General features: G+C 37.2%; 1 protein-coding gene across 2 annotated transcripts in view; it reads left to right on the top strand.

Annotated features, from left to right (window-relative positions):
* Positions 1-26,506, top strand: part of LOC129726593 (uncharacterized) — a 266,791-nt gene that overhangs the window by 197,609 nt on the left and 42,676 nt on the right. For both annotated transcript variants that reach the window (XM_055683502.1, XM_055683494.1), the window contains 2 exons: positions 10,232-10,305; positions 10,475-10,578. In XM_055683502.1, coding sequence (XP_055539477.1) covers positions 10,232-10,305; positions 10,475-10,578 — 178 coding nt within the window. The remainder of the gene's footprint in view (positions 1-10,231; positions 10,306-10,474; positions 10,579-26,506) is intronic.

The following is a 26,506-nucleotide window of genomic DNA, read 5'->3' as shown; positions in this document are numbered from 1 at the left end:
ATCAAAAACAGAAATTCAAGTAAGCAAAATTTTTAAACGCAAAACACAGCAGGGCTAGTAGCGAGTCACTTTTTAGTGACTTTGTCACTATTTTGAGCCTAGTCACTAAAAAGTCACTATTTACGCTAAAAAGTCACTAAAGTCACTGTTTTACGACAAAATGGTCACTAAAGTCACTTTTTCAGCTTTAAATGTATAAATTAACTATTGTTGTATTGCAACATACTTTAGAAAGCTTGCTTCTCATTTACAGAATATTTCGACAGTTCGGTTTGTAAGGTATTTTTGTTAACTTTTTCATCATAGAAGTTTCATGCCAGGCAATGTTTTCAAATTTCTCATCGAAGTGAACAGTGCAGAATAGTTACGAACGAATTGTCTAAGAGCTGCAAAGGAATGTAAAGGTTTATTCTACAAGCTACTCGCGTCTTAAACCAGTGTTGTGCGTGAAATTACGTTTGTAGTTTGATTTGCTTGTCTCAAATCAACTGTTCCTCCGGTTGAAGTGGATTCAAAAATTTCGAACTTATATTGTGCATAGTCGTGTTTAGGTCTCAATTCGTAGGGTTTTGCTTTCAATCATCCGAACCTACCGGTGTTTACCAGATACCATTTCGAAATTCCATAATGATAACCCGTTCTACGCATATTTGTCCCATGCTCCAGATCAAACAAACGAGTGTTTAGTGGGGCGAATTTGATTAGAAAATGTCAAATGGGTTAAATATGCGTGGAAAATCATTGATGGGACAAACCGGCTTAGTATTGTTTTTGCAGATTTTCGGAACGAACAATGCTATTTTTAATATATTTTGAAAAACCCCTCCCTTAGTTAGCTTAACCAACTTCAAACGCTTTTCGAAGCTGTCACAGGCGGCACGGATTCCCAGATTTTCTTGATAACCGCTTTAACCGCTTTACAAGTTGGTGATTTTTAAAGAAAAAGGTTTATTGAGTTGAGATCAGGTCAACTTAACGCCAATTTATTTCTATTCAAAAAGTCCCTCGAATTGACCCTATACCAATCTTGAGTCATGTTCGCAGTATGCGCTGATGCACCGTCTTGCTAGAACATATAGTAATGAGCTCTGAAGAGTTTTCGAAGACACGGGGTAACGTTTTTTTCCAAAACTACCGTTTTATAATAAACAGCAATAAATTCGGCGTCTTTGTAAATGAAAATCAGAGGGAGTTTACTGGCTTGCAAATTGCTCCCGAGACCATCACTAAAGCTGTACTCTGCAATCGAGGAACACTCCTTTAGAACTCTGAAATGTTGTCTCTTGCTGCTGCCCACATTCGATTGTTTTGTGTAACCAGTCACACTCCAGGCCAAATAGTTTCTCATCAGAAACAATGAACTCGCGAATAGCGAGTTGTGAAAGTATCATTTTCACTCTATCGAGCCTCTTTTTCTAAAAGAATCGGCAAAAATATTGTGGACCGATTCAATAGTTATACTCAGATGGGTGGGAATTGCAAACTGAACGTTATCATTTCGCCGGACACGCTTCCTTATAACAGTCACAATTTATGACTTGCGGCATCCTTGCAGATCGTGGCCGACAGAATTTTCATCCCCCAAAGAGAATGTCTCCTTGTATTTTTCGATGGTTTAATGAACGAATCTCGCCTAGCTTCACACGATTTGAGATGTTTGAATATTGTGCAAGGGCAGTCACTGACCAAAAATCGTTTTACTACGACTTTCCGCTTTTGTAACATCGCACATCAAGGACTAAATACAACTGACAGACCACCAACACACCAATGCGTATTCGAGAGTGCATACATTCGTTCACGTAATTTCATTAACACTTATAACTCGAAAACTTGTATTCGAATATATTAAACAAGTTTATTACAACTATTTCAATGTGAAATTATGATACAGATTTAAGTTAGACTTTGTTTCTACGAGAACAAATCATTGCACATCCTATGTTTTAAAGACATAAATTTCAGATAATATTTAATTCATTTATGGTTCAACAATAAATTTCAAAACCCTCTTTTGTATATTTTTGGTCACTATTTGGTCACTATGTAGTCTCTATTTGGTCACTATTTTAATGAAAAAAGTCACTAAAGTCACTATTATTTTAATCCAAGTTCGCTACTAGCCCTGAACACAGAAAACATAAGATAATCTGCATATTTCTATAACTAAATGATGTAGGAAAAAATATTAAGGAACAATTGAAATAAAAAACAAGACAGTTAAACACTGGATAATATGATGAAAACTGAAACAAAAATCTACAGAAACACGTAAAACAACAGCGATGCAAAAAAAGTAAAAAAAAATTTAATGTGATAACTGAATAACTGAAAGAATAGAAAAAACATGGAAAGAAAATTATAAAATAGGATAAAGAATAATATAAAAAATAACATAAAACACAAAATAAATCATTTCAAATAAAACAATGAAATATCGGTATAAAAAAACGTTATAAAAAGCGTTGAATAGACATCATAAAGTTACTTTCAATAAAAAAAAGTTGCCAGCAAAGCATAAAAAACAAAGATAAGAAAACAAATAAAAATCATCATGATACCGGAGAAAACGAATAAAACCAAAAGAAAACGCAGCCCGATAAATAAAGATTAATAAAAAACGAAGAACAGAATATTCTTGTAAAACCAAAAATGGCAATTCAATGAAACTTAAAGCTTAAAACCATAGCACAGAAAACTTAAAGAAATTTATTAAAATTAGAAGAACAAACTAAAAGAACAATTTTTCATGAAAAATTAGTGAATAACGGACACGTAACAGCAAAATGAAATGAAGATCAAAAGAGCAGAAAAAAAAATTAACAAAGAAAAATTAGAGAAAAAGAAAAAGATAAAAATTGAACAATCATTAAAAAAGAAGTAGACAATTTCATTTAAACTGATAATTTTACTGCCAAAAAATAAAAAAAATGCAGCAATTTAGAAGTAAAATATCGCTCAACTAAACATAAGCGGAATTTGTTTTCCTGTAAATTTTGATGGTTTTGGTTTTATTATTCAAAGTTTTGTTTTGGTAGCTTTTCATTGCTTGATACAAAAAACAAAAAATATTACGACGCAGAAAAAATTTAAATAGAGTAATCAAAAAACATTTCCAACCCTGAAAATAGAAAAACCAATGCAATAAAATATAAAATACAAATAGATAATTTATCTAGAAAGAGAATATCGAACTTAAAAATTAACAATGGAATACGAGAATCCAGACTTAAAGAATTGATTCTTGGAATATTGGTTTAATATGTGAATACTACATTTTGACACAAAAATGAAAAACAGGAAACAAGTCAGAATGAAATCATTCTGGTAAAAAAATGTTTAAGGGTTCAGAAAAACAGTTACAAGAATACTGAGAAAATCAAGCAAAAAATACTGAGGAACAAGGGAAAAATTAATGAATAAAAGCAGAATATTTTGTGAAATCATAAATCAAAACAGAAATTTAAGTAAGCAGAAAGTTTAAACGCAAAACACAGAAAACATGAAATAATCTGGTAAAAACCAGAAAAACATTAAAGAACAGATAACAAAGGAAAAATACCTTACAAAACCGGAAAAAATATGAACGAATAACAGCATATTTTTATAACTAAATGGTGTAGGAAAAAAAAAATTAAGGAACAATCAAAATTAAAAACCACACATTTAAACAAGGATAATATGATAAAAACTGAAAGAAAAGTCTACACAAACACGTAAAACAACAGGAATGCGATAAAAATGTAAATCGAACTGAATTGTGCATTAAAATAGAATACAAGAAAAAATGTAGAATGAAATTATTTCAATAAATTAAAATTAGCAGAATCTTGAGCTTGACGACCGTTCATTTCGTAGTTGCTCCCCTGTGATGCATCTGAGTCAGTGAAGCTGCACGAGAAACCGCGTAGACAGCTACTTTGTATAGATCGATAATGGCGCCGGCTACGTCCTTACAGTCGTTGGGGTGAAGAAGGAAGTTATAAGTAAGTCAATGTAGAGTCAAAAGAGCAGAAAAAAAAAATTAACAAAGAAAAATTAGAGAAAAAGAAAAAGATAAAAATTGAACAATCATTAAAAAAGAAGTAGACAATTTCATTTAAACTGATAATTTTACTGCCAAAAAATAAAAAAAATGCAGCAATTTAGAAGTAAAATATCGCTCAACTAAACATAAGCGGAATTTGTTTTCCTGTAAATTTTGATGGTTTTGGTTTTATTATTCAAAGTTTTGTTTTGGTAGCTTTTCATTGCTTGATACAAAAAACGGAAATTCAAATTTTTGCCTATTTGAAAACCTAGAATTACAGAAAGATAGAGAAAGAATAAAAAAAAAACAAAAACCAGACCCAATTAAAAACATAAAGAATAGGAAACAGAAAAATAACGGAACATCAATTTGCTTGAAATATGTAAAATCCGAAAAAAAAGCAACAGGAAAAATAAATCAAGAAATGTTCAAATCAAAATAATCATATTTTTTTCGAACTGATAAGTTTGAGACTAGGAAAGAGAAGCCTGACAACATGAAAATGATTAGTCGAAAAAAAATTAAATACAAAACCAAACACAGCAAAAATATAAAGAAACCCAACTTTGTTTTCTTATTTGAAGCTTTGTTGATGGTGGATTCGTGAATTATATTTCTATATATAGAATTCGGATTATGATTGACAGGCTTTGGAATTTCAATTCAGGAACCTCAAGTTTAAAAGAACGAAATTTAAACTACACGCTTTGTACTTTATATAGGATAGAGATCAAGAATTCGGGATTTGCGTTTTTGTGTTTTTGTGGTCGCAATTTGAATTTGGGGTTTTTACAAATATATTAAATACCAATATAGTTCACTTACGTGAAATTATGAAGACAAATTGAAAATGACAGAAGCGTTAGTCACGTTTTCGACCGCTAGGTGCGCCACTTCTGATTTTGTTCTACACGACATGCGAAATATAGCAACTTTTGACAATAATATTACCCTAATGGGTACACTGAAAAAAATTCACATTTTATTGTGAAGTGGGCTCGGCCGAATATTTTATAATAATAAAGTTCGCCTTAAAAACTTAAAATCCATGGGTGGTGTTCCACGGTTTGTACGTTTGTCGACCTCCGACAATATTTTGAGTTGAAAAATGGCGACTTCCGGTGACTGGGAAACTGCCGAAAATGACCAAATACCACCTAATATGGGTTTTTTTTACTAGAATGACGCTCAGAGGCCAGAAATTGTCTCGAAATGCCAGTTTAAAATCCAAGATGGCGACTTCCGGTTTTTGAAAAATCAGACAAAATTTTGAATTGTAAGATGGCGACTTCCAGTGATTGGAAAAAAGAGAAAAATGACCAAATACCACCAATATGGATGTTTCTTTAACTAGAATGACGCTCAGAGGCCAGAAATTGTCTCTGAATACCATTTTGAAATCCAAGATGGCGACTTCCGGTTTCTGAGAAACAGCGAGATATGACCAAATACCATCCAATATGGGTATTTCCGAAATCGTGATGATGCACTGAAACCACAAATCGACCTCAGACAACATTTTGAGTAGTAAAATGGCGACTTTTGGTGACTGGAAAACTGCTGAAAATGACCCAAAAACAACCAAATATGGGTGTTTCTTTAACCAGAATGATGCTCAGAGGCCAGAAATTGTCTTCAAATGCCATTTTGAAATCCAATATGGCGACTTCCGGTTCCTAAACAACAGTGGCAAAAGACCAAATAACACTCATTATGGGTATTTCCGGGATTGTTATGATGCACTGAAGCTACAAATCGACCTCAGATAACATTATGAATTGTAAAATGACGACTTCCGGTAAATGGGAAACTGCTGAAAATAACCAAATAACACCCAATATGGGTATTTCTTCAACCGGCCGATTTCCATCCAATATGAGATGTTTCGATACCAGAATGATACACAGGAGCTAGAATCGACCACAGACAACATTTTGAATTCTAAGATGGTGACTTCCGGTTTCTGTAGAACAGCCGAAAATGGCTAAATAACACCTATTATTGATGTTTCTTGAACCAGAATGACGCTCAGGGGCCAGAAATTGTCTCCAAAAAAATAGCCTAAAGGGACCAAATACCACCCAATATGAGTGTTTCTTTAACCAGAATGATGCATGGAGCTAAAAATTGACCTCAGACACCATTTTGAATTGTAAGATGGCAACTTTTGGGAAACAGCCGAAAACTACTGCATATGAATATTTCCATAATCGAAATAATGTGGACACCATCTTGAATTCGAAGATGACCACTTTCAGTTTCTGGAAAACAACGAAAATAACTGAATACCACCTAACATGAGTGTTTTCGGAATAGAGGTGATGTACTAAAGGCAAAAGTCGAGGATGTTGTCATTACGATAAAACCAATAATTTCAAACGATATAAACAAATCGCAAAAAATCAATGAATTTGGAATGTTGAAAATTATTGAATTAAACACAAAAATAGGCGGGATGAAGTTTGCCGGGTCAGCTAGTAAATACATGAATATGCTGGTTAAAGCAAAGCTGCAAGTGATGAATACGAAGATTAGAACTCGAGAGCAAAAAATTCGGAGGGATAAAAAAAAAACAAAAAATACTTTCAAAACGAAGAAAACTAAACATTAAATAATAGTTTTTGCATAACAGTTGTTATCACTAATTATGTTTGTTTTGTTGAATATCTTTTATATCTAATATAATAAAGCTTTTAAACCAATTACAACATGATATGTATCCATACTTAAATTGTTAAATTAATAGAACATTCAAGTGTTATCTAAGCTAAAAGTTGCACAACAACCATATACGACTATTGACAACCATTGTGCGGTTTCTCCCTTTATCTTTTTCACGAGGTAATTGAAATATTCATTTAATTGTACACATCGTGGCCTGATTATTGAGCTTGAGCTTGACGGCCGCACATTTCGATGTTGCTTCCCGTGATGGATCTGAGCTAGTGAAGTTACACAGGGAACCACGTATATAGCAACTTGGGATTAGTTTACCATTTACACGTCGTGGCCTGATTATTAGAATATTTCTTCTTCGTGCCTCGATAAGCAACATCTATTATATTATCAATATTTAATTCCCGGAATGGCGTTAGTTTTACATACAAACAATATACGCACGAAATCTGCAACATATTTTTTTCTGTGAAAGTATAAAATTGAGTTAACTAAATCTAAAATTGAGTAAATTCAGTTTCGTGTGTGAGAATGTCACCCGCTCACAGAAATTCAACAACAATGCACAGTGATACAGTAAGGCAATGTAGGCGGACATGAGTTTTTCGATGCGATTTTGTGGTTTTAGAGTAAATTTTTTTTCTAAGAACTTGTTTCTTATATTTAGTCTATTTTTTATGTGAAAATGAAAATTAGGGTGGTCCTGAAATCGACTAAATGAAAAAACTAACTTTTTATTTGCATAAATAAATGTATACATTCATCGGCACAGTTGTAGATCAACTAATTTTAAGCAACTTTCGGTATTTCTTTACAATATTTATACAATATTTGTTCTATCAAATGATACCAAAAAATATTATTTATGTTTGCCCTAAACGGAGACATCAATATATCAAAAGGGCCTATTTTTAAAATAGAAATAGTGAAAACTCTTCATCTGTATAATATATCGACAATGTTTTTTCGTCAAAATTGGCGTATTTTTGATTAAAGTTACCGAAGAAAACTTTGTTTTTAAATTTGAATTGAAAAAATAGAGCGAAAAGACTGTTTTTGGAAACCAAATTTCATGTCTACAAAAAAGTTTTTCTACAAAGTTACTTAGAATTAGTTGGTCTACAAGTTTGCCTAAGAATGTTTTATTTCGTTGATTTTAGGACCACCCTAATTTTCATTCGCACATGAATAGAGGACTATGTATAAGAAACAACTTTTTACAAAAACTATGGCTTTAAACCGCAAACCAAAATCGCAACGAAAAGCCTATGTCCGCCTAAATTGCCTTACTGTACCACTGTGCAATGAGTTTAGTTACCTTTTTCACCACAAGAGGGGGTGTTCCCTGTCTGTCTTCACGGGAATATATGGGAAATTCGAGAGTGAACTATATTGTTATTTTAAGATATTTGGTTTTTAGCAGTTTGAAAATGAATCGTTTGTGGATTGCTCCACTCATCGGGTTTCGGATTTATTAGGTGAAAAATTCTAATGCACGTGTTTGAAATTCAGTTTCAGTTCAGTTTTTTGTTAATTTTTTCGACTTAAAAATAATAGTCGTGCGATTTTCTTGTTTGAAATCTGGACTTTGAACGATAGTTTCTAGCTTTTGTATTTAGATTTAGATTTTATATTGTTCATTTCCAATTTTGATTTCATGGTGCTTAAAAGCAGATGTAAATTTTGATTTAGAAACAAGGGCGTTAGATCTAGAATGCGGTACAGAAGTATGGAGAAATCCTAAGACTTGTTCTTGGCTTCGAACTACGACTTCGGATTGAAGATTTGAAGCTTTGGGTTTGATACTCCAAATTGTCTATCAGCTGTAAAACTGATTTTGAAATGTAATTCATAATTCATAAATTTATGTAAGCACGAATTTAGATTTTTAATTGTGATATGTGGTTTTATATCCGAAGCATCATTTTGAAAATTCAAGAATTAGTGTTTCTCTGAACCTGGATTTCAGCTTCCGAATTTAGAAATCCAACTTTGTTGACCTTGATTTCACGATTTGACTTTGGAATGAGAGAAGGAACACTATTTTTGTCGAAAAGTCCAATGTCAAAAGAATTTCTTCCGATTAAAAACTATTCCCTTTGCATCTTCGATTCCGAACATCCCATCAAACTTTCCGTCCAACGTGCGTTCCGGATCATCAACTGTCAAAACCGCTCCATTCCAGAAAAGGCAATCGAATTTTGCACCGATCATTTGTTGGTCGGGTTGAAAGCACACTACTACTCCTCGCTGCACCGCTGCACGGTTTATTCCGCACTCCATACGCGGTATAGAGGAGGAGGGTTCACACAAAGACCTTCGAGGTCAGCCACTTTCTTTCTTTTAATGATACCCGCCGGGCAAATCCCGGGCCATGGATAGTTTCAATCGGTTCCCTGCGCGGCTGTGATTTTTCTCCTTCCCCCCATGGAGCCCCTCTCCCTTGCCCTTGTTTTGTGGCTGATCATCATCATCGCCAATTGAGAGCCAAACTACGTGCGATTGTGGCCACTCTCAAGTCCCCCCTTCATCCCATGCTTGGCTACTATCTATGCTTGCCCCCCCCCCCCCCCGAACAGACACACACATGACAATCCGCGATCGTTGTTGGTTGTTCTTTTTTTCTCCTTTCTACGCTCCTCGCTGTCCCGCCAGTCCGAGGCCGAGTCTAATCCCCGCTGCTAAGTAGGTTTACCCATTGAAAGCGATTTTCGAGGATAATTATTGTAATCTTCAAATCTCTGTTTGATTTTGTTGAGTTGGCCTCCGGTCTGGCTGTTCGGTCGCTCTGTCCACACTTTGGCCGTGCATAGGAAAGTTTTCATTTTCGTGGCTTTGGGTCGGTTGTTATCTCTACAAGAGGGCAAACCGACAGCCAACCCGGATTGGGACAGATATCGTGGGGCTGCTTGCTACCTACTACTCTCTTCGGTACGGACCGATGCCGATTAGAGGCGAGTTGTTGTCGTTAGGTGGCAATCAATGCCGATTCTGTTGCCGGAGGCTTTTTCCACAATTATCGGCGGAATCAACTGAGTCTTACTGTCTTACTGACTGAGTGACTGACTAACCGAGGACAACCTGGTGAAAACTCGACACGGAGAGGTTCCTCACTTTCTACTGGTGCACAGTCAATCGACGGAGGCACAGCGTTTTTGTACTTGTCTGTTTTGGTGCTCGCCTGCAAATAATGGATGGAATGCCCTCTTGTCAGGAGAGTTCGTGTCGAAATTACCGGCTCACACCTGGGGAGCCTCATCGTGACGCGCTCCAGGGACAAGGTAGGGTGCGGAAGGAGGGCAAACCAACACACCACGTGACCTTGTTTGTTTACAAACCTCGCAACAAAATGGAGAAATGTTTTCCCCCTTTCCCGGGGCTTGAGACACTCGACAACGTCTCGATGGAAAAGTTTTTTTTTCTGTCGATTCATTCGAAACTGACTTCTAGCTTTCCTCTAGCGTATGAACGGTTTTTTTCTCTCCTGTACTAACATCTGTGCCGTTTCTTTCTCCTTCTTTACAGGTGTGGTGCGACTGGATGCTTTATCATACCGGCACGTGGAATCCGCCGCCGTTTTGCACGGACTACAAAATAGGGTAAGTGGACATCATCTCCACAGAGATGCAGGGCTAACAATAATCATCCTCCTACTTTTCCGTGAGCGTCCCACACCTACACGCGCTGATTGATCCGTTGCGTGAATGAAATTTTTGTGGGATATTTCCATTCTATTATTCTCCCTTCATTTTCGTCTGCCTTTTGTAGTGCTTCCATCGGACACGATCCCTGGTCCGGATTGTCCAGCCTGATGACGCTGCTTAGCCGGTTGGATACCAACAAGGAAATTCTGGTGGTGCTCACGAAAGAAGGTATGTTTGGGTTTTTTTTTTTTCACCAGGCGGGGTCCAGTTGTTATTGGATGGGAATCAAGCGCGAGCGCGCGCACGGGGCACACGTGTGAACTTGATCTCGTGATCAATCGATGACGACGGCGCAGACTTCAGTGCGGACAAGCGTAACCTAGTTTTGGGTTTTTTGATTGACTGTTGTTTTTGGGATTACCGCTACTGCCTGGGGTTCTTTTGGTCGGCTCGTTATGACATGTATGTCTCTTAAGGTTGAAGAACCGTATCAGCTGGTTTAATGGATTATGACATAAATATTTAGTACCTATTACAATCTGAAATGTAAGCTCAGTGATGAATTTTATGCGTTTTAAAGTAGGAATTCAGATATTTTCCGAAGCTTCAGTTTTAACCGACTAATACACCGAACAAAGTATGATTATACAATTGACAAAAGTTGATTGAGTTCGTGAACTTAAATTTCTAATTTCGTGCATTTTCAGGCCTGGTATTGAATTCACAAACTGTGAATCTGTGTTGAGGATTAAGAATTTTGCAATTAAGATTCCTGATTTCAGATACTATTTCACGTTTTTGAAGTAGAATACTTCTCTCAGGAAGTTCGGCTACATAGGGATGTGAAATGAAAATCTAAAACCGAAAAAAGTGAAAAATATGTCCAATTTCAAATGCTAATAAATCGGTTAGTATTCGATGGATTTCCTTCGTTCTTGCAGCAATAAATTGGAAAATCTTCTAAGATTCTTCTCAAAAGAAGATAATTGTAATTTTATTATTCACACTATTGCACTATTGAAAATATTCAAGCCTTGTCTAAACGAAAAATTCGACCTCTGATTGGTCGTTATATGATTGCTTCCCTAGCACGGTCGACAGAATCATATACCTTGCAGTTTAAAACATGCTATTTGGCCTATATAAGAGCCTGTTTCAGCCGAAGCCGTTCATAATAGTTCTAGACAGCGACAACAGCAGTCGTCCTCTCTTAGCAGCAGCACTGGCAGTGCAGTGGATACCAGCGATGGCGAAAAGCGGCCACAGCTGTGGCGTAGCAATGGATAACGCACTAGTTGCGGCGGATTCCAGAAACGATAGCAGCTGGGCCAGCTGATGGAGGGACAGTGGATGGCAGCATATAGCGGGCACAAATGTGGCATGGCTATGAATAGCGCACTAGTTGCAGCGGATCTCAGCATCGATAGCAGCTGATGCAGTGAGGCCCTTTAGTGAAATGCAGTCTCTGTGCGATAGTGGGCACTAGTAAATGCATTCAATGAAAAGTTGACTCATTTTGACAACACGTGAGCCGTCTAGTTTTGAGTGTTAAATTAGCTTTTTACTGTTTATTTTATCACAAGGAATATTTTATTCACACTGTCAGTGATAACGCAAAGATGTGATCGGCATCTTATCCGATACTAAAATGAACAGCAAATTGTCCTTTTCAGGATGAAATAAAAACTTGATTGAAGAGTTGATATTTTCTAATGAGTTAGTTTACATTTTTAAATTTGTAAAAGTTATAAATTTTACCTCATCTCCGTGTCTCAAAACGTACTAAATTATCTTTTCCTTCAGTCATGAGCACGACATCCGAAAAAATTTCATCTCAAAATTCAAAAATTGTCAAGCCCCAACCATGACAAGCAACTTATTATATTCTCGAAAATGGTCAATCCTTGTTGAAGCGCAAAATACACGCAAGCAGCCGGGTTATCTTTTTTGTAAAAGTATTCTACTTCAACCTTGCGGTCGTGGCTTTGCACACAACCTTCCTGTTATTTTGAGATATGTTTCTGCTCTACTAGCGTGCGAGAAAGTTAGAGATTAGAGGCACTTCCGGGATTGAGAACAAAATTCTTGAAACGAGACCTTTGCAATGCCTAATTTATGAAAATTGACGGTGTTTCGGGACATACGAAAATTCTAACATTACAGCGATATCAGCGAGATTTTTCAAATTCTGAGGTCCAAGTATTTTGAAATATTAGAATTTCCAGAAACTCAGACGCTTAGAGTTTTTAGGTTTTGAGAGCACAAGACTTTCAAATTCTCTGACACTCTTCGTTTCTATTTGCAGTTTTTATTAATTATTCTAGCCAAGTTTTGCAATTTTATAGCTTTAGTAGATCAAAATTCTGTTGTAAAATTCATCTCTAGAATTCCACCGCATTGTGGATTTATTTTGGATTGAAAAATCAAACCTATGAAAATTTCGAACTAGAACTATCAAAGAAATTTTGACGTAGGACTAAATCTTACTCTAACTTGGTGGCCTACTGTAAAAAGTTTTTCCTTTTTAATACATTCTAGGTGTAACTATCACTGAACGGATTTTGATAATATCCACGAGAATACCCATTTCCGGCGCGTGATGCCGTATGGCAATATACAATACAGTTTGTGTAAATAGTGCAAGTAGTTGCTGAGTAATACGAGTTCGGAGGTCATGTTGCTTGCTGACTTACTGTATGTACAGAATGTGCGAAAATCAATCTTTCATTCTGGCAGGTTTGACCGCACTGCATACTATACCGGCAATTTACCGGTAGATCTACGAATTTGTTCCACTTCTACGGATGTACAAATATATGGGTAATCCGTAGAAAAGAAGGGGAAATCCATAAAAATCCATAGAAATCCATAGAATCTACGGATTTTTACAAAATAGTTCTAACATCTCTGCAGGTAACAGATGTTATAATAACATTTCCAAATGGCTTGTTATCCTTCTATTACTGAACGGATTTTGGACACCAATGTCTTGAAGTATTATGCACTGTATTATCGAGTTGTCATACACAGAGCAGTACTGCGTATCTGCAGCGGATTTCAATCACAGTTTCAATTTACCCAACATCTTCCAGTTATATGTAATAGCCTCGGAAAAGGCCATGTAATGCAACCAACATTTATTCTGCTACCACATAAATGCATCATGGTCAGAACACGTACGATTCATTGTCCTGAGGTTATATTACCCTGCTCCGCTTTTTGTCCTCCCGCTTTCAAATTATACCATTCTTTAATAATAAATTAATAAAAAATTTTATCTTCGTTGCGTGACGTGATGATTTTTAGTTCCGTACTAGTTGACCCGGCAAACTTCGTCCCGCCCATTTTTGTGTTTAATTAAATAATTTTAAACAGTCCAAATTCATTGATTGCTTGCATCTTTGAATTCAAAATATAGTGCCCTGGGTCAATGCTTGGCTTCTATGCATCATCTTGATTACGGAAGTATCCATATTGAGTGGTATTCGGTCATTTTCGGCTGTTTCTCACAAGTTGCCATTTAGCAATTCAAAATAGTGTCTGAGGTCAATTTTTAGGTCCTTGCATAATTCTGGTTCCGGAAATACTCATATTAGGTAGTATTTTGGCCACTTTAGGCTGTTATTCAGAGATCGGAAGTCGCCATCTTGGATTTCAAAATGTCATTTCAAGACGATTTCTGGCCCCTGAGCGTTATTCTAGTTTAAGAAATATATATTGGTATACTGGGTGTTATTTAGTCTTTAGTGTCTGAGGTCATGGATGGATATCGGCCGATTTTGGCTGTTTCCCAAAAACTGGAAGTCGCCATCTTAGAATTCAAAATGGTATTTGTGGTCGATTTCTGCTCCTGTGTATCATTCTTGTTCCGTATATAATTTTATTGGGTGAAAATCGGACATTTTTGGCTGTTTTCCAGGAACTGGAAGTTTCCATTTTACAATTCAAAATGTTGTTTGAGGTCGATCTGTGGGTTCAGTGTATCATTACGATTTTGGAAATACCCATATGGGAGCATCCATTGATGATGTCACGCATTTGAGGGGGGGGGGGGGGGTTCAAATATTGTGACATTTTGTGACTTATGAGGGAGGAGGGGTTAGCTTGAGTGTGACATCACATTTCAACTCAAAAAAAAAAATACAGGTCGGACTCGATTATATATAGTCTCCGATTTTTTTTCCACTATATATAATCGAATTTTATATATAAATCGAATCAGAGAAAAAAATGTGTTATACTCATTTTGCATAAATGATTTGTTGTTTTCGAATAAATAAGAAAATTTTTATTTTTGATGCATCCCCCTAAAAGTCAGAAAACACATTTCTTACAAAAAAAAATACATATCATGTAGTTATTCCTGATGTATTTGCAGTCAAATGTAAAGGAAAATTATTTTAAAAAATTATAAAAGTATAGGTAGATTTGTCAACTTGTTTCTATTTAATTTCTCAAATTTAAAAGAAATTAATCTTTTAAATTTTTTTCCATGTTTTTTATTTTTTAAATTATTTTTATTCAAGTATTTTTATTGAAATATTTTTTGTTTTTTTTATTTTAAAATTTTTTAAAACTATTTTCAAAATTCATTTTTTTTTAAATTTTTTTCTCAATTTTTTCCCCTTCTTATAAAGCGTTACGTATTTTTTAGATATTCCCCTACGATATATTAGCTCTAGATAAGTCATATTTGAAATTCAAGAAAAACATTTGTTTGCTCCTATATATAAGGACTGTTCATTTTATCAAACGGACACTTTGTTTTGGTGATATCTTTATTATTTTTCAAGCAATTTCTAGACGGTTTTTTTGCAAAATGACGGTTTATTTCTCAACAAAAAGTATAAAATGTAAAACCTAACTAAGTTCATCTAACTATAAAACTGGTGAACTTTTCCTCGAACTCCACTCATAAGCCTCTTTACAGTTTCTGGCTTAACTTTTCGGCTTGCAGATGACCACATTTTCTTGAACTCATCAATTGACTGTGCTTCTCTACCATCCTTTCGAAGATACCGCTTGATAATTGCCCAATAGCGTTCAACCGGACGTAGCTCTGGACAGTTTGGTGGATTATTCTCCTTTTCGACGAATTTAATCGTATATTTCTTTAGCATTTCAAGAGTGGCAGCAGCGTAGTGGGCGGATGCAAGGTCTGGCCAGAACATTGGTGGGGTCTTGTGTTGACGATACAACGCAACAAGACGTTTTTGAATGCACTCCTTCCGATAATTCTCAGCGTTTATGGTTCCTATTGTGAAATAGGGCAAACTTTTTTTTCCGCAAGAACAAATAGCTTGCCATACCAGCACTTTCTTGCCAAACTTGTCCATTCTAATCGACCGTTTTACATCTGGTACTTCCCTGCCTACAATAGAATTGAAAAATTGTGGCCCCGGAAGTGTTGTTGTGTCCAGTTTACAGTAAGTTTCGTCATCCATTAAAATGCAACAGTTTCTTTGCTTTTTCAGTATCCTATCCAACCTCTGACATCGTTCCTTTGCCCGTTCATGCTGTTCCTTAGTCCGTTTCGGTGTCTTCTGTTTTTTTGTAGGTTCTGATGTTATTCCTCCGTTTGATATTTTGAACCGTTCCTATGCTAACTCTGAGTTTTTGAGCAATTTTTCGCACAGAGTCACATTTATCGGACAGTAAAAGCTTCACACATTTCTGCTCGATTTGTGGATTAGCCGCACCTTTTCTGGTTCTGGATCTTGGCAAATCTTCAAGAGTATGGTGTTCTCCAAACTTTCTGATGATCTGGTACACAGCAGACTTAGACCTTTTCACAAGTTTTGCAATATTTCTACAGGATAGTCCCTCGGAACAGTACTTTTGAATAATCAAAAAACGAGTATCTTGATCGATTCGTGCCATTTTTCGAAACTTAACCGTTCTGACACCAAAACCACAACACCGGCACAATGTCAACAAACTCAACTACACGATAAAGGAAGATTCACCAAATTTGGGGTTAACGTTTAGTTTCTATCGTCTATTCAAAATGTCCGTTTTATAAAATGAACATTCCTTACTCGAGTCCAAATTTATATATAATCTGATCATAATCAATCGAATCAATATACAATGGAGTCTCTATATAATCGAGTCTGACATGTAATAATATAGAAGACACATGCCCAAATGCTAATAAATCAATTAGTTTTCGATGGATTTCCTTCGTTCTTGCAGCAATAGACCGCAAAATTTTCTTAGAACTCTCCCAAAATTTTGACAAGGCTTGACAAAACGCAAAGTTCGGCCTCTGATTAGTCGTTATATCATCTCTTTCTCATGCACGGTCGATGGAATTAGAGACCAGAATGTACTATTTGGCCTATAGTCGAAACTGCTCACATTAGTTCTAGACAGCGACTACAACAGTCCATACTTAGTAGCAACAGCAGCAGTATTTCAGCGAATAGCAGCAGCAGCAGTTGTGGCAGCGGAAAGCAACAGCAATCGCAGCGGGTATCAGCATCAATAGTGGCTGATGCAGCGTAAAAGTTGCCTTTTTGCGGTAGCGGGCAGCATCAAAAGTAGCTAGATTAGCCGGCACATCCTCTAATCAAAAGTTGCCGTATCTTGACAATACACAAACTATTTAAATTTTATTTTTTATTTAAAATATATGGGTCGTCAAATTGTCAGTGTGAAAACAGCTTTCAACTCGTGTTATAAGAAAAATGCCTTAAACGCTCTGTCGGGGTAGCACACAGATGCGATCAACATTATATCCGATATGAGTTTGAACACCAATTGTCCTTATAAGGACAACGAACAAATTGTTGAAGATTTATTATTTTATTGTTTTGTGCTAGAGTTAAGAGTTAAATGTTATTTTAATTTGCATGCACTCTGATTGTTGAAACTTGTTTGCGTTGTATAGTGTTTGCTTCATTCCTGTTCAGTGTTGTGTGTGCAAATTGAATTTCAGTATCACTTCAACTCTTGTTTTGCACAAACATTTAAATATATTTAATACAAGCAATATAACAAACAACCTTGTGTAGTTCTACGTCAACATTGCGGTCGTGGCTTTGCATACAACCCTTGTGATTTTTAAATTTGCTCAAGGTAAAATAACTGACAAAGATTTTTTTCGTTTAAAAAGCATAATTTCGATTTTATAGTTTTTATAATTTAGTTTTTCACATAATTATAGTTTTTCTGTGCATGTTTGTTAATGAATGACAGCGCGATTTCATTCACTTTGAAGTCTCTCTCAATCCTACAAACATGTGAAGGAGACTTGATTGAAGAACAGGAACTGAATATGGATGGTCTTTCAGAAATCAGCAATGATGATGAATTTACTGCCTCGGTTTTCTATGTCGTCGATAAGCGTCTCCATCACGGAATCCTTGGACTAGGGATTAAACGCCTTTTCTTGTTATTTTTTATAATCGTCTTTTCCTTTTAGTTTCAGTTTTTCTTTCACCAAAATCTTTCTAATTTGAAAAAAATGCATCAATTTTCAGTCAATTATAACCAAAGAAGGTGAAGGGGGATATAAAAACGTGACGTAATTAAGAAGGGGGGGGGGGGGGGTCAAGAAAGTTGTGACAGTTTGTAACAAGGAGGAGGGGGAGTTAATTCTTTCCAAATTTTGCGTGACATCATTGATGGATGGTCCCTATAGGGTGGTATATGGTCGACTTTCGCTGTTTTCAGCAACCATAAATCGTCATCTTGGATTTTAAAATGGCATTTGGAGACATTTTCTGACCTATGAGGGCCATTCTGGTCTCGAAAACACCTATATTAGAAACCGGTAGGTTCCATCTTAAATTTAAAAATGGCGTCTGGAGTCGAGTTCTGGATCTTGTGCATCAACCCGATCATTTTAAGCTGTTTTTCGGAAAACCTGGTTGAAATATGTGTTTAATTTCTGTGGGAGACCTCCCTCCCCTTCCAGAGTACGGAGGAGTGTCACCACCTTAGCCATTGTTTTTGATTTGTATAAAAGCCCTCTCATCCAGTAGGGGTGTCAAATCATCATGAACATTTTTCTTGCTCTCAAAAACCTCAACATATCAAATTTGGTTTTGTTTATTTGATTATCTCTCGAGATGTGCAGAAGTTTGTGTTTTTTTTGTAGGAAATCCCTCTCTTCCAGAAGAGAAAGAGTTGTTTAACTATTATGGATATATTTGTTACCCCTAAAAACATACACATGCCAAATTTGGAACCATTTACTTGGTTAGTTTTTGAGATGTGCAGAAATTTGTGTTTCATTTGTATGGGTCCCCTTTCTCCAGAAGAGCGATGGGTCTCAGACTATCCTAATAACCTTTCTCGGCCCCTAAATCCCCTATATACAAAATTTCACGCCGATCGGTGCAGTAGTTCCAGAGCCTATATGGATCAGACAGACAGACAGATAGACTGGACTGCATTTTTATATGTTTAGATTAGCTTAGTTTGGCTAAGCTTAGCTTAGTTCTGACTGTACATATCAATGGTTGCTACTCCGCTCAAGGTGCACAATGAATCCACTGAAAGAAAGACTGGGAGTGGTACTTCCTTCTCACTGTGCATGATTCAATAAACCGATTTTTTATAGACCTATAACGGCGCCGGCCACGTCCTTATAGTCAGGTGGGAAACACCGGCACAACTAAAAAGTTTTCCATTTTGAAGTCCGAAGATATCAAACATGGTTAAGTCTCATTTCACAAAGACTTGTTTCAAAAATCACACAAAACTGAGTTGAAAGCTGATGTGTCCTTCGAATTCAAATCAAAAACATGCTCCAAAGATGATAAAAAAGAGATTTTAACTTGCTCTTAGTTATCTTGGAAACGATAAAGGTAATTTTAAACGCCAACTTTACAATCCCTCTTCTTTTGAAGTTGTGCCAGTGCCGCACGAAACCTACTATAGGGAAGGAATGTTAGAATGTAGTCTTTGCTTTGTTAGAGACCGAGTATACCTTTGCATCCCTACAAAGACCACGGAAGGGAGTTTTTGTTAGTGGGGTGGGTTTTTGATCAGGATTCACTTTGATAAGTGATATGACCATGATTTAATTATATTTTTTTTACATATAATGTGAGATTATTAAGATGAGTTCTAAAGTACAAAAAGAAGTACTATAACTGAAATATTCAAATTTTCAATGCAGAAAACACAAAAAAATAGTTGAAGTGGTTGTTTATAAGACACGACCGCAGAGGTAACATAGAATACGACAGCCTGTCTTATGCTGCTGCCTGCTTCTAGTAAACTGATTTGCCTGAGGAGAAACAGTCTCTTATATAGCCCAAAGAGTGCATTCCCGACTAACTAGGTACTCCATTCTGTCGTCCTTTTTAGGGAAAGACAACAAGCGACCAATCAAAAGTCTACATTTGTGTTTCGACAATGTTCAAAAATTTTCAATATTACAATAGTTTGAACAATCAGAGTACAATTTTCTGCATTTGGACGGGTGCTTAAATGATCCAATAGATTGCTGCAAAAATGACAGAAATCGGTTGGAAACTGACTGGGCTTAAAACGTTTGAAATTGGACAATTTTTGTGACGCTCTCGATGTTTTCGGTTTTGAAATTGAATCCCTGTTTTGAAATTGGGTCCCTGTTATTGTTGCCGTAAGACGTATTCTACGTCAAAACATTAAAAATATGTTCGAAAAACATGGAAATTATCCGTCATGTTGTGCTGAAATAGAATAGATGAACTTATATTAGACTAATTCACGACATTTCAATAATAGTTATTGTACTGCTTTCGGCGGCTGAAAACATGAATTGAAATTAGTTTTTTTTGACGTGGGACTACGTCTTTGTTTACTATACTGGGATGCATTCTGTAAAATTTGAAATGAAACTGGCAAATGTTGCGTCAGTTTTCAAACGTTGATAACAGCATAACCACATGGATAACAATAACCAATTTGTTGTTGGATAGATAAAATATAGAACAATTTTGTAATATGCCAGTTATCACTCTAACTTGATTGTTAAGCGGTAAAATTGATGAAAAGTTTCAATGACAAATTTACGCGAATAATGAAACAATTACATGCGAGCATTCCTAGCACAGACGACGTGAATGGACACCATCCGTTCCCCGTGATATTCTCTGTATCAATATCGATATAAAAATTGACAGAATCTCCCCGTCCCAAAAGGTCAATTTATTTTTGCTTCCATAAGCTTAGACTAATATGTCTCTAAAGTAAAAGTTTTCCGAAAAGTTTGAAACAATCCTCATTCTTGAACAATTTCTAAACCTGCTTTCAAAACCTCATAAAAACTGATGTCTTGAAAGAAAACATAGCCGGTAAAAGCAACAGTACCAGTGAAGTGAAGAACCGCAGGTCTCTCGTCGTCTATGATTGCAGCGGTACTCTTCTATTCGTACCTTTCAGCGGTTTCAAAATTGCTAGATGATATATTATGATTATAAGCTTTACCATAATAAACGTATATAAGCTGTCTCCGTTCACCGTATAAAGATCATGTACGTATAATGTGAAATTAATAAAAATGAATTATAAACTACAAAATGAGGCATGTGAAGAAGATCTCGGTTGACTGCCTTCCAGAGCTGAAATTTTCCAATTTTTATTGGTTGCATTTTCATATGTTAAGATCAATTAATTCATTTATGATTGATGAATCTTTTGCATTCTGTTGGGATTTCCATTGGACCTGTTTTTTGGATTTTGAAACCATGGTTTTTAGCCATACATTTTAAAGTTAAACCTGAGGCCTGTGACTAATGATATGGTATCATAAATTTGGAATTACAGATTGTAGATCTAGAATTAAAGGTTTTTACAATTGTTTATTGGTCATAGGCTTAATCTTCTTCTAATTACTTCTGGATCTGGAGTCATATTCATAGAGATTACGTCCTGCAGATCGTTGATTTCGTTCTTAAATCTGCTTGTGGGCTCGTGCTGTGTGTAGTTCCATGTTCTCAATGGAGAATCAAAGACTCTCCGACGACGAAGAGAACCCATCGCTAAAATTAAGTCAGTCGAACAGATAGGACTTTAAATCCGTCCACTGAGTATATTGCAGACAAATACCATTCAAGGTCTACTAAACAGCAGAGGTTCTCGTATTCTGGTAGTTCGCCATTCCATCTAAGGTTAAAGCGAATTTCACGAATTTACGCTGAACTGCTTCTAGTCATTGCTTCTGTACGCCATACTTTGGTCACCAAACTACCCTCGCGGAATCGAGTTTCATTCTGCCGAGACTAATATAGATTGCAAGAATTGCATGAGGGTCCGTAAATTCCCATTCGAATCGTCATGTGACAGCGGAGATTTGCATCGACTTCTTTATCGATATGATCGTTTAATGTGAGAGAATGATCCATTGTCATTCTCTACCCGCTGTAAAATGCATGGTCCTAACATGTAGTCAAATAATATTGGTCGAACTCTTCTAGTGTACGTTATGACAGAGTAGTTGCTCGTATGTATGCTAAGTTACTTTCTTACTTACTTTACTTTTAAGGCGACAGACCGATTATCGATCCAGTGCCGAATCCAGAATACGTCGCCATGTCCCTCGGTCTTGGGCTGCTATCCTCCAATCGCCCCTAACACCTGTTTCGCGTGCATCCTCGTCGACTGCACACATCCAACGAGTGCGGGGTCTACCTCGAAGTCGACGACCTCTATCGGGATTCCTGCTAAATATAGCCTTCGCTTGACGCTCGTCCGGCATTCTCTCTACATGCCCAGCCCACTGAAGCCTGCCGTGTTTTATCCGCTTGACTATATCCGCCGATTTGTATGCCTGGTACACTTCATGGTTCATGCGTCTGCGCCGAACACCATTTTCTAGTTTGCCGCCAAGGATTGAACGCAAAATCCTACGCTCAAAAACACCAAGAGCTCGTCGATCAGCCTCTTTCAGCGTCCATGATTCATGGCCGTAGAGAGCCACCGGAAGAATCAGTGTTTTATAGAGTGCAAGTTTAGTACGGATTTGCAGACTGCGGGACCTTAGCTGGTTACGTAGTCCGTGAAAGGCCCTGTTTGCGGCTGCTATCCGCCTTTTTATCTCACGGCTAACCTCGTTGTCACATGTCACTAATGTTCCCAGGTAAATAAATTCGTCGACTACTTCAAATGTTTCCCCATCTAGCACCACCGCAGCACCAACCTCCGACGGACTACCACGCACTCTGCCAGTCACCATGTATTTTGTTTTGGCAGAGTTTATGACAAGTCCTAATCTCGCAGCTTCCCTCCTGAGAGGTCCTAAGGCCTCTTCCACAGCTCTACGGTTGATACCAATGATGTCGATATCGTCCGCAAAACCGACAAGCATGTGCGACTTCGTAATGATGGTGCCGCTTCTCTGCACACCAGCCCTCCGTATAGCACCTTCCAATGCGATGTTGAACAGTAAGTTCGACAGCCCGTCACCCTGCTTCAAACCATCTAACGTCACGAACGAATCCGATATCCCACCGGCTATCCTGACGCTTGATGTAGAACCTTCAAGGGTGGCACGTATCAGCCTAATCAGCTTTGTTGGGAAGCCATGTTCCATCATAATCTGCCATAACTCATTCCTCTTGACTGAATCGTACGCTGCCCTGAAGTTTATGAACAGATGGTGCGTCTGCAAGTTGTATTCTCGAAATTTATCGAGGATTTGTCGCAAGGTAAACATTTGGTCCGTCGTGGAGCGTCCCCCTCGAAAACCGCATTGGTACTCGCCAACAAAGGTCTCCTGCAACGGCCTCAGTCTGTGGAACAGGATGCGGGAGAGAATTTTGTACACGGTATTGAGAAGAGTTATGCCCCGATAATTGCTACAGTCCAGGCGATGGCCTTTTTTGTAGATCGGGCATATGAGACCCTCTAAACAGTCCGAGGGCAATTCTTCATCAGACCACACTCTCAGCATGATCCGATGGATGGCACGATACAGCTGTTCGCTCCCGACTTTGAAGAGTTCGGCGGGAATGCCGTCCTTCCCAGCTGCCTTGCAGTTTCTCAGCTCTTTCACTGCTTTCTTCACCTCGTCCATGGATGGTGGATCCACAGCTTGACCATCATTCTCAATAGTCATTCTGCTCCTTTCGACTCCACTGTTTCCCTCACCGTTCAACAGCACACTGAAGTGTTCCTTCCAACGCCTGGCCACCTCTGTTTTATCGGTTATCAGGTTCCCCTCCCTATCGTTGCACATGACAGGGGCTGACACGTTTCGATTCCTGATTCCGTTGACCTTCTTGTAGAAGCTCCTCGCATCGTGCCTGGATAAGCAACCTTCCGCCTCCGCAAGAATACGCTCCCAATGCTGTCGTTTCTTCCGGCGGTGGAGTCTCTTTTCAGCGGCTCTTGCATCTCGATATCTACCCATGCTCTGACGAGTCACAGCCGTGGCCAACATGTGACCCCTGGCGCGGTTCTTCTCCTCCGTTACTCGCTGGCACTCAGCGTCAAACCACTCATTGGGCGCAGCTGCCGCAGTTGTACCCAACACTTCTTGCGCTGTAGTGCTGATCGAACTGTGGATTTGCCTCCACTGTTCATTCAGGTTCCCTTCAACTCGTTCCTCAATCCGTTCATCAACTTTCTGCGAGTACTCGGCAGCCACTCCTTCAGTTGATAGCCGCTGGATGTTCAACTGCATCCTCCTCGTTGCCTTGGATGTATGCTCGATGTATGCTAAGTTGAAATTCAAATGTAGCATCAAGGCTTTGCTTTTTTATACAAAGTCCATTTCCATTCGACAATAGTTTATCTCAAAAGATTCAGGATTTCCTGACTTTCAGGATTTTGATGTCAAAATCGGAAATCTGGATTTGGATTAAATAATCTCGCAGTGTTTGTTGTTCATGATGCTGTTAATTGGTCCATGTTTGGCGTACAGTGACCGGTAATTATTAATAGTAAAAATATTGCGCGTTCTTAAAGGACGAGAAGAAGTATAGAGTATAGAAATAATTCGGATATACGAAGGGGTGAGGGTGAGGCTTTAGGATTGTCATTTGATTGAAAGTGCAAGAAAGTTAGACTTTCGAAATAGTATTTTCTGAATATTCGTTTTTGTGCTTCTTTTGGATTTGAATTTCCTAATATTTTTGATTTTAAAAGTTTAGACTTCCTGAATTTGAATTTCGAATCACGGATATTTGAATCTGCAAGTAAGATTTAGCTTAAGTTTCTCAGTTTTGAAATAATACTCGGAATATCAGATTTTGCATTCTACTTTTCATACTTCAGGATCTATGATTTTATAGATTTCTGGATATTGATTTCGACTAAATTATTAAAATTATTAGTTCATTATTTTTAATATGTATATCAAAATATTGGAATCAGGAATTTCTGGTTGGAGTTTTTAATTTGGAGTTATAATTGGGATTCTAGAATTATGGATTCGTGAGTCTAGATTTCTTAAAACAAATTTTGAGAATTTCCTGGATGGTTTTGGAATTCGAATCACGGGTTTTGGGTATTTAAGTTTGACGCTTACGGATCTAGGTATTTGTTGTTTTTAAATTTTTGTTTTAAAAATAATACACTAAAGTCGCTTTTTACGCGTAATCCGCGTAATAAAAGCTGCGTAAAAAACCCGCGTAAAAAGCGACCTTAGTGTACTTGGAATGCCGAACTTTGTCTTCTGCAATAAAATTAAAGGATTTGGGTTTTTTATTTCGGATAAAAAAATTGTATTCATATGTAATGGATTAATGGATTTTTTTATGCATGTATATCAACAATTCAGAATTAAAAATCTGTAAGCCTTGGCTTTGAATCATGTTCATGAATTTCGTTAAGAAGATGTTCAATCCAATGTAATAAACAGGGATGTTACGGATGTGATTTTTTAGGCGGATGCGAACGCGGATATGTGATTACGGATGCAGATGTAGATGCGAATGTCAATTTTCATGCGGTTGTTCCGCATTTACAGATGCGGATGCGAAAATCTGTAGAATCCCTTGTGTTTCATTTTGCTTATTTCGCAATAGCATGTCCCTTCACAATGCAAAAGTTATTTAAGCGAGTAGAGAATACACCGAGAAAAATTTTTCCTTAAAAGTTACATGAAATTTGTGTTTCTAGCTAAGCCCAATTTCAGATTTGTTAATCTGGATTCCAGGCGGAATGCAATTTTAAACCACAGATTTTGGATCTGGACGAAGGATTGCTAATTTCTCATAAGAGACTTTGGAATTTCAATTTGTGACAAAAGATATGGGAGCTCAGGATTTTCAAATTTTTCTTTGCGGATTTTTCGGATTTGGAATCCCCGAATTTTTTGTTTGGGAAACGAGATTTTTGGGCCTTGCTTTCGGATTACGGCTATTTGATTAGAACTTAAATTTATGGAGTCGACTTAAATTCAACTTCGAATTTTACTTCCAATGTTCGCTTATTTGTTTCTCGTTTAGCATATTGCTTGATACATTATTTCAAATCGTTATGTTATTTTTTATATAAACATCTTTACATTTCTACTCCTAAGTAAGACTCGAAACGCATTCAAACCCATGAAACCCCGCACAATCCGGAAATCAAACAATTAGGAATAGCTATCGTTGTTGTTATTGATTAATTAACTATAATATCTGTCTTCTGAAGCTGAACTAAGTGCTACGTGCTGTTCGAGTCTTGTTACTGATAGATTGCTTATTTATTTTCGAACTTGACTTTATTACCAAGCTTACAAGGTCGAGACAGAGAAAAAAACGGTAAACTAATGAGAGTACAATTTTATGATTCATTCTGTCCATCATTCCAATCAAAACCGTGGCCACGCGATTGCCGTGGCGTCGATTGGATCTTGTGAACCCTTAGCGAAATTATGTTCCACCCCACCTTGCTCGCCTTGCTTGTTACCTTGTTATGTTGTAGCTGGTGCAGCTGTCAAAAATCCGCTTCTAACGGTATCCGAGTGCCCACCATAAACTAGTGCGCATGCACAATGTGTAAGGGAAAATGACCAACAAAAAAATAATGACTCAATTCTATTCATTCCTGGCGCGCAGATTCAATGCAATGCATTCTCTTCCACCTCCCTCTTTTGGAGGTTATATTAGGTGGGCACGGTAGTCCAATTAGCTTAGTTAAGATGGTTCGAAATTACCTTATCGATGAACCCGAGCACAATTAGGTGCTGGAAAGAATCAGAATTCCAAGAATTGTCTTGTGCTTTGAG

The sequence above is a fragment of the Wyeomyia smithii genome, chromosome 1, assembly GCF_029784165.1.
Source record: "Wyeomyia smithii strain HCP4-BCI-WySm-NY-G18 chromosome 1, ASM2978416v1, whole genome shotgun sequence".
Taxonomy (NCBI): domain Eukaryota; kingdom Metazoa; phylum Arthropoda; class Insecta; order Diptera; family Culicidae; genus Wyeomyia; species Wyeomyia smithii.
Note: the sequence above shows the minus strand (reverse complement) of the source record. Positions and strands in the feature narration are given on the sequence as shown.